At 44.6% G+C, this 9,741-nt stretch overlaps 1 protein-coding gene across 21 annotated transcripts in view; it reads left to right on the top strand.

Annotated features, from left to right (window-relative positions):
- CSPP1 (centrosome and spindle pole associated protein 1) overlaps positions 1 to 9,741 on the top strand; it is a 123,299-nt gene that overhangs the window by 28,247 nt on the left and 85,311 nt on the right. For 18 of the 21 annotated variants that reach the window (XR_003095284.1, XR_003095285.1, XM_025210227.1 and 15 more), the window contains one exon: positions 5,772 to 5,873. The exons of the other annotated variants lie outside the window; for them this stretch is intronic. Coding sequence is in view for 16 of the 18 variants with exons in the window: in XM_025210227.1 (XP_025066012.1) it covers positions 5,772 to 5,873 (102 nt within the window). In the remaining 2 variants the exon portion in view is untranslated. The remainder of the gene's footprint in view (positions 1 to 5,771; positions 5,874 to 9,741) is intronic. 21 annotated transcript variants of the gene reach the window in all.

Raw genomic sequence — 9,741 nt, 5'->3', positions numbered from 1 at the left:
TCTAACTGCCTCCCTACAAGCGCGAGCAGAGGAGGTATATTCGTCTTTGGTGATTTCTCCCTGTTTCCACTTTTTATGTGCTCCCCTTTTGTCCTTTAGGCTGCCCTGGATTTCTCTGGTCAGCCAGGGAAGCCTCCTGGCTCCTTTCCCCCTTTTGCCTCGCTCGGGGATTGTCTTGCTTTGTGCTCGAAGGATCATTTCCTTAAGGCACAGCCACTCTTCTTGGGCTCCCATCACTTCAAAACTCCTACTCTGCAGTGCGTCCTTGTCTAATCGCCTGAGTTCATTGAAATCAGCTTTCCTAAAGTCTAGCACTTTCACCCTACTAGTTACCTTACCCACTTGACGTCTTATGGTGAATTCTATTATTAGGTGATCACTGTCTCCCAGATGGCTACCGATCTGTAGGTCCCCTACCCTGTCATCCCCTATTGCCAATACCAGATCCAGTATGGCATTCCCCCTAGTGGGACCGTGTACCTCCTGTGTTAGATGGAGGTCCTGTACACAGGTTAGAAACCTGCGTGAACGGTGGGACTTTGCCGTCTGTGACTCCCAGCAGATGTCCGGGTAGTTTAGGTCCCCCATGACTACCGCCTCTTTAGCTTTTATGGTCTCCGAGAGTTGCCTCAGGAGCCCCGAATCTCTTTCTTCCCCTTGATGTGGGGGTCTGTAGCAGACCCCTACCACCAAATCCCTTTCTCCTTGCCCCCCATGTAGCCTAACCCACAATCCTTCTACTTCCTCATCCTTGGATTCCGTCTTGATGAGGGTCGATGTATACTGCTCCTTGACATAGAGCGCCTAGAGACATATGTTCTAGTCTGGGTCTTAGCATGACTTCCCCTGGCTGTTGCAAGCCATGTTTGGGCCTGGTGCAGGAACTGAGAGCGAAGAGTCTGTCTTTTATGTTTTCATTTTCCTCCATTGATGGTAACAGGGCACCATCCCCAGGACGGTTGAAAACCCCTAGAGTCACCCTGGAGTCCCCCTTATTCCGACTCACTCTAGGAGCAGTCTATCCTTTAGTCACCTGCCACGTCATAATGTTCCTTGTGGTTCTCAGAGGGGAGACTGCCCCAGGGCTTGCCAGATCTAGTCTTTACTCCAAAGAACACCCAGAGGTGGGGAGCTTCTGTCTTAAGGGCTAATTAGATGGCTCTACACTACCCTACGCTGTAACCCATGCCTTGCAGATGTTACTGTTGTCACTGTTGGGGCTTCGGCCTCTGTGGCCTCCATCCCTTTACTTTAGCTAGGCCTTATAGCCTAGGCACACTGCATCAGGTCTGGCTTTGAAGTTCTAGCTTGTGTTTGTCCCTTCAGTCTCCTGGCCCCTGACTCCCGTCTGCTGGGCCCCTGTCTGGCTGCGCCCCTTTCTGGGGCCGGGCCCCTGGCTGCTGCCTACTACTCTCTCTGCCCACTCTGGGCTCAGTAGCTACTCAAACCTTGAGCCTACCCCTGGCTGGGCTCAAGGCAGTCATGTGCCCCTTGGGCACTGATGGGTCCTTTGAAAACTTTCCAACCCAAACTGCTGGTTTAAACTGCAGCATAAACTCTAAGCCCCTGGGCTGTAACAAAGAATAAAAAAAGTGGAGGCAGCGGGTCTGCTTACCCTGTGTCTCTTTCTGGGTTGCTCTGTCCTGTGCCCTTGACCTGCAGAGCTGTTTCCTTCCAGTCTCCTGGGCACTTAGGAGCCCTACACTCTGCCAAAGCCAGGGCTGGCCATCTGCCCCAGCTAGCTCAACCCAGGGCTTATATAGCTCTGGTCTGAGCTCTGTCCCAGCCTCTGTCAGCTGACCACCCCACAAGGTTACCTTTAATCTCTGCTCCGCTGGCAGGCTGTGCTCTGAAAACTCTGTCCTTAAAGTCGTCACTCTGCTTTCTAGTAACAGGGATAGGGTTCCCTGTCACACCTCCTTAATTATAATGCAGAAGGAGTGAGAGCCAGGAGAAGAGGAGCAGAGGAGAAGATGGCTAACTAGAATTGGGATTGGAGACTGGTGAGGAATGAGGGAAAACTACAACTGGGAGTTGGGGTCTATTTTGTGGCTGGAATGAAAAAAACAGAGTGGAGGCTGTGACTGGCTAGCAGAGGGATGAGCAGACTGCACTTGGGATGAAAAAATTACTTGCACAAAAATGGACTGGGGAATGATTGGCTAAACTGCAGTACTTTAGAGAGAGACCTGGCAAGGGTTGCCTGTTGCGTACCCCAAAAGGGCTGAGGGTGGAAAGCTACAAGATCTGTCACAGTGTACCATAACTTGAATGAGAGTCAACAACGTGCTCTTTTTGCAGCCCCCCTCCCAAAAACAAACAAACAAACAAAAAACCCAGAAAAAAAGAAAAGAAAAAAAAAAGCCAATAGCATAATACTGTGAGCTTCTTGGCTGGGCCCCAGCCGTGCACTTTTTGTCTTTGTCCCTGGTTTATTGAATGTAGTACTTATTGGGTGCCTGTAGATGTGTGGGGACGCTGTAATTACAGTACATTGGAGCAGACTCAATTAATTGAGTTTACTGGAGTGTGCTACTTGCCACGCTCCAGCAGCCTCCGCGTCTTGTGTATTCAGTGCCCTGCACTTCAAAATGGTGGTAGGGGTGCTTTAATTAGAGCTCGTTGAACAACCTTTAGTTAAAGTGCCACTGCTGCCATTTTGAAGTGCGGGTCACTGAATACATGAGATGCTGTAGGCGCTTTTCCCTCCCACCCCCAGAGCACATGTAAAGATGCCCAGTGAGCATAAAGAAACACCACAGTAAGTATAGAGAGCTTTTAAGCACTCTGAGCTGGCTGATCAGACTGGCTGGCAGCTGAAAAGTGTGCAGGGCTTACATGTTCAAAGTATGATAGAAAGATAGAAAGTTACTTTTTTTTTTATACCTTCTGTTATACTTTGAATAACTAAAGAAAACCCAATGAGGTCCTGATGGTTGTATAAGGAAACTAATCACCAGTTAACACATAAGTACCCATGCAAGTGCCCCCTATTTCATTACTTTGGTTTGTGTATCAATTGCTGAACCTTCCTTCAGACTTGTCTATCTTCCTGGAAACTATGTCACTTAATTTCAAATCTTCCTTCTGTGATCTGCAAAGGCTTTGAAACTCTGAACTCATAGGATTTTTGTTATCCCAATCAAGCCTGGTATTATCTTCCAGGAAGGGAGTAAGAAGTGGGGAATGGGTTTAGTGAGATCTCTACCTTCTCTCTTCTCAGAATAGAGGCAAAGGGAAGAGGGGGAGGGAGGTCTGCTAAAAGCTGAGGTCTTATTGAGCTAAGGTTTTTCTAAAGCTTTAGAGGACCTGTACCCCTGACAGTGGCTTGCTAAGTCTATCCAGCACACAGTGGGCTGTATTAACAGGGATATCACTTGAAGGATGAATAGGTAGTTAGCCATGTTAGTCTGAAGTGAGGCAGAGTGGAGTAGCACCTTCGGGTATAAACAAACATTGCTAAATTAAACAGATCAGCTGAGGTGTGATCCTGTCACAACTGATCCACTTTACGTCACCCATTGTCCTGCATCAGGCAGGTGCCTGATCCTGCAAGACAAAAAGTGCCTTAGAGACATGCCTTTGAGACTCCTCATGGCACACCTCTGGGCAGGGAACCCCAGCTTTCTCTGCCTACAGAGATATGCGTTGGGGAATCTCTAAGGCATGTCTTCTATTACCACCTTCGCAAACACAAATTTTGGGCATTTGTGTTGTGACAAGGGATATGGATGTCTCGTTGCTTTGCCTTTGTGCTACAGTAAAAATGTTTAAGGTGGCACAGAGTCTGTCTCCACCCCTAGAGACCAACTTGTTCAGAAAGGCATAAGCTTTTGTAGGCAACAAATGACTTTGCCTCTGACAAAATAGACTGTTGTCTACAAAATCCTATGCTTTTCTGAATGAGTTAGTCTCTGTGGAAAATGATCCTTCCATTTGTTTGTGCTGGTGAGACCTTATTTGCAGTACTGTGTCCGGTTTTGGGCCCTGCACTTCAAAAAAGAGATGTGAACAGATTAGAAAGAGTAAATTAGAGTGACAACAATTATTAGAGTTCTGGGAAACATGATTTACGAAGAAATGCTGAAAGAGCTAGGATTATTTAGTTTGGAGAAGAGAGAACTTAGGGAGGATTCGATAAATCTTCAAATACCTGAAGGATGGTTATATGCAGGATGGAGGTAGGCTATGCTCTGTGGCTGCATGGGACAAGACTAGGATCAATGGTCTTAAATTACAGTAAGGAAAAATTAGGTTGAATAATTAGGAAGAAATTTCTTACTATGACTGTGGTTAACCTTTGGAAAAGGCTACCCAGAGAGGTGGTGGAATTGCTGTCCTTGGAGAGTTTTAGGCGCAGGTTAGATATACACCTAACTGGGATGGTTTAGTCAGGAATGATCCTGTCCTTCATAGATGGTTGAACTATATGACTTCTTGAGGTCCCTCCAAGCTATATGCCTCTTAGGCCCTCTCTACATGTTATGTGTATTATACAATTACGTGGCTAACTGGACAACTAATTTAAACTGGCTACACATGCTAATTACGTATGGTGCCATAAAAAGGTCCAGCCAGTTATACAGTTATAGCTGGAAAATATGTAATAACTTTATAGCTGGTTTCTATCTTGCTTTAATTTGCACATGTAGCCTGTGTCCCTGTGGCTGGGAGCCCCATCAGCTGATCAGAGCTCCCAGCTGAGGGAGCCCATGTGCACCCCTGAGCCTGGGAGTTTCCCACTGATGCTGGCTCCCAGCCATGGGAACATATGACCCCATAGCTGGGAGACCCATCAGCTGACAGGGCTCTCAGCTGCTGGAGCACCCCATGCACCAGAGGGGCTGGGAGACTGCAGCTGCTGTGCTCTCTCAGCTTTGGAGGTTTACCATGCACCCCCATGGCTTCTGTGAGGATGCCTGTTTTACCCCCACTGCTGGGAGATCTCAGCAGTTGTGGTATCCCAGCCTTGGGGTGCCCCTGCAGCTGGGAGATCCCAGCAGCTGTAGCTTCCCAGCCACATTGGTCTATGGGACTTCCAGCTGAGGGAGTTACTGCAGCTGAGGGGGCTCCCAGCCATGGGAACTTGCCAGGATCAGGCTTCCCTTGCACCAGCAATAAGGTGTGATAGGATCCAATTCACAATCACACGATCATGCCTCCTGCCATGCGCCTGTGGCAGGATAGGAGGTACGATAGTGTTGATTATGCATTAGTGCCCAATGCACTTTTACTTGCAAGTATAGCGGAGCCTTCATACCTGTGTGGCTGGACTAGGAAAAGAAGCTCTTTTAATCAAGTTGGCTAAATTCACTTCAGTTGAAATCTACACTTGAACACAATATAGATGAAGTTTCTCTCACAATATAATTGAGAGAGAGTTGCATCTAACTGATGAAATTGGAAGATTTCTAATTCATCAGACTTTTTTTTTTTTAATTCTTTCTACAGGAGAAATAGAATCAAACAGCCTAACTAGCTCTAATATACACTTGATGAATTAATTTATTTTATTTATTGTAAAGATTGCTGTATAATAGTGGAGAACTACATTCTGACTTGGAGATTTCTTCCCGCTTTTCATTCCTAGGAGATGGTGATATTATTTCCAATAATGAACTAAAAAACCTATTCCTTTTCCAGGGCCTGTGTGTACATCAGAAAAAAGTAAAAAAAGCACAGATCATTGGTTCCTATTCAATATCTTAGTAAACTTAAAAGCCAATCCACCAGAAAACAAATTACAACACCCTTTGCAATGTCTTCTTTAGGAGAAACTACGTCTTGAAAGAAACAAGGAATACAATCAATATCTCAGGGATAAGGAAGAGTGGAATGAAAGGTTAAGGAAAATAGGAAAAAACCCCACAGAGGTAATACAGATTTTACTGGAATCGGTACATTCTGAAAAACTTCTTAATGAGATTGGTTAATGTCTTTTTCTGTCAGTTATTTAATGCGTGCTGTACATGGACAGGAAGAAAGACAAGGGACAAGAAATGTGATGTAATTAGATTGCAGCTCTAAGTCATCTGGGAATTAGTCATCAGTAGGCATCTATACACATGCTGGATGTCTGCTTCGTGTGCTAATTAGCATGCTCTAGCAGCCTCCGTATCGCATGTATTCAGTGTCCCCGTGCTTCCAAATGGTGGCAGGGGTGCTTTAACTAAAGTTCATTGAATTTACTTTAGTTAAAGCACCCCCACTGCCATTTTGAAGTCTGGGGTGCTCAATACATATGATGCTGCAGGCACTTTAAGAATGGTTCTTTGAGCCACTCTAATTAAAGTCATCTTCCCCCCCCCTTGCCATCCTGGAGCACGTGTAAAGATACCCAGTGATTCTGTCCTTCATTTTCAACCCAGATAGAGCCTCCACTCCACTGAGGATAGGGGTGGGGTGCATTTTGTCAGTTCTATAGACTCTACATTGCCAGTTTCAGAAATACAGCTGTTTAATACCCTCCTGGGTAGTTTCAACAGGGTGTTAATGTTTACCTTGCCAGGTTTTTTCCCCTGAATCGCCTCATTAGTGTTTTTAGTTGAGGGGTGAAGAAAACATAAAAACAAGCCAGTAGTAGTGTATGAAAAACTTTACAGGAACCAAGATTTAAAACAGTACTTGTCCCTTGCGCCCTTCTTTGGTTCATGCCATCCGTTGTTTCAATCATAATCTTGGGAACCTATCTTTTAGGTGTTTTCTGTTTTGGACCTGGTGTATTTGCAGATATTATCAAATCAAGATAGTGAAGAACATTTTTTAGGATCTCAGATTTTTTTTATACCCCTAGAAAGCAGAGTTTCCTAACCTACTGCCTGATATTCCATAGTAATAAAATATCTCTCAGTGAGCGTAAAGAACTTCTAATTTCTAACATAACATATCCATGATGACTAGACAGACCTCATTTTTCTCTGTATTTTGTAAGAGTTTTTGTGCTGTGTAAAGGTAGGTCTACAAAGCATATATCTTTGAAAAGAGGAAGTACCTCTAAATAGTCTTTAGCATCACCCTTTGTTAGGGACAGATTAGATGAAGGGAGGTGTTTTTTGTTTAGTTTCTCCTGTTTAATTCGACAATGTGTTGGCCTTGTAGAACAAGGGATAATGAATGGGTTTGACCCAGTTCTCCCTTTTGAGAGAGGGAAGGATAGCTTGGAAAAGACAGTAAGGGGATTGGAAAACTGTCCTGTGTGTGAGGCAGGAGAGCAGGAGTGAGTAGGAATGGGAGATAATATGAGCGAGGCAGAATTGTTTTCTTTTATAAACATATTGAATGCGGGTTGGCAAGTGAAGTTGGCTTGGAGGGGTGGGGGATGCTGTCCTTGGTCAGAGGCAGGGAAGTGGAAGTGGGAGCTGGGGGTGGGTAGTTTTGCTTTGAAATGTCTTTATTTTTTTTTCCTCTGGGCAGGGAGGATATTTTTGTTGTTGTAATTATTTTAATATTTCCTTCTGTTTTGTAATTCTTTTTTTTTCTTTATTGTAAGCCGCCCTGGGCTTTTTGGGGAAGAGTCACAGATAAATACATCCTTTTGAAGTTTTCATTCAATGGAAGTTACCCAATAAAACTACCAACAAATCTAGTTTTACTATGAGGTCTTTCAAAGGTTTTTCTATCAAGTTAGCAGTATACCTGCTAAAAATGGAAAATGTGACATGAAGTATGACTAGTTAGCTGGCATACATTTTATATTAGAAACGCAGCTAAAAATCATTGTAAAAAATTTACTAGTTAAATTACTAGAACTCCCCCACCCCGTCAAAAAAAGAAAAAAAAAAGTAGTATGTATGTGCCTGCCTGTCTGTCTGTAAAATATACCTCCTCAAACATCATTGTTTCTGGGAGAAGTAGGGGTTTATAGGGTTGTAGCTGTGTTGGTCTAAGGACATAGGCAGACAATGTTCTTTGGATAAATGTGATATCTTTTATTAGACCAACTAAATAGGGGTTTATATATTTTCAGAGATCTTGGTGTTGACCCCCAGAAAGTAGCTTAAAAGTTTTGCTGTCCTTACCTTACTCAGTTAACATTTTCCTGAGATAAATGGGAGTTTTGCCTGAATGAGAGCTTTAAAGAACAGGCTTGTTATACTTGTTTGAGATGCTTATACATCTTTAAAGGCTAAAATGCTAAATGACTGTTCCCTTGGGAGTGGAGCTCCAGGTTTGGAAAAGTCCAGAAGTCCTTTGGTAACTTTTAAAACCATGACACGTGAGGCTTTTGTGTGCATGAAGTGAGCTAATTTTTCTACTCTGAAAGTAATTCCCATTCAGTGTTAGATGTACGGTAAAGCCCTTAAAGCTGGAGAGTGAGCACTTGGGGCCTTGTAAAGCTGGCCCATTCTGACAGTCCAGCAGTTTTTCCATCAATACAGCACAGGAAGCCTGAGGGTATGTACAGAGATAACATTCAAAGGCCTTTGAAACACTTCACATTCTGGAGAGATGTATTTGCCCTTTGAAGTACCCTTTGGTGGAAGTGGTATAAAGCTAACTATGAAGGAAGAAAATACTATTTAGAAGTGCTTCAAAATGAAGCGCTTGTTACCTAATCACACTCTGGGTGTGCCTACACGAGACATTTACTGAGGAGCTGACTAACTAGCTCCACATTAAATGCTCGAGTGTCTACACATGCACCCCTGTTAGGGCACAGGAAACTAATAAGCTACACAGCAGATTAGTACTTGTAAATACAAGTACAATACAATATTTACAAGTACTACCCTGCTGCAGAGCTTTTTGTTCTCAGCAGAGCACACGTAGACAGTGACTGGGGCACAAGGGTGTATCAGTGCAGGGCTGCCTGCCAGCTAGACCCATGCTGAAGCACCCTCGTGCATCTGCCAGCCCCTCTGCAGCACACTGAGCCCAGTCAGAATAGCCCCAAGCTGGCAGACTGAGCCCTGGGGCTCCCTGCCAGCCGGGACTGCTCTGCCGAGGCGCCATGTGCTGTGCATGAATAAACTCTGGAGCCGATTGCTCTGGAGCACACGTTCAGATAGCATACCCAGGAGCAAAAAACTCTGGCGCAATAAGCTCCAGAGTTTATTCATGTGCATTAATTACATGTGAAGAGACGCTCTCTATGTAGCATGACAGGGGATCCCTGGGTTCTCCAGTATCCTACAGTGCACTTCTCCCTCCCACAGAAGAATGGCTCAGGGGAGAGGACCTTATCAGTATAGTCCAAGCAACCTTGTTTTAGTTGACTGGCAAAGAGTTGATGATCTGAGAGGGGAGAAGAAAGAGAGAAATCTGCAAAGACATTGCTCCCCAATGCTTTTAGGGTTTCTATAGTATGGAAGGAATTTCTTCTTAAAGGATTTACTTCTTTTTATTCTGAGAGGCATATTTTTAATGGTTTCAGAATTATAAGCCCATATGTTAAAAAAACAACAGCAACAACAAAAACCCCTGTCCAAAGGCAAAGCTGTAATGTTCTTTTGCATCCTCTAGGGCAGAGGTTTCCAAACTTTTCATGTTGGTGACACACTTTTTAGACATGCATCATTTCGCGACAGAGTAATTCAGTTCCGGGGGAGGGGCCAAGGGAAGCAGACGCGAGTAAGGGAGCGCCGCGGTGCCCTTCCGCAAAATTTTCTGCATTCCGCGCGCCACACCTACACACTGCCGCCGACACACTAATGTGTCGCGGCACACAGTTTGGAAAGCTCTGCTCTAGGGGAAGGGGGAGGGCAGTAAAAGTTGTTAAATTGCAGCTTCTTTGCTGAACTG

Source organism: Alligator sinensis, unplaced genomic scaffold (assembly GCF_000455745.1).
Source record: "Alligator sinensis unplaced genomic scaffold, ASM45574v1 scaffold1102_1, whole genome shotgun sequence".
Lineage (NCBI taxonomy): Eukaryota > Metazoa > Chordata > Crocodylia > Alligatoridae > Alligator > Alligator sinensis.
This window is presented reverse-complemented; position numbering and strand designations above follow the sequence as displayed.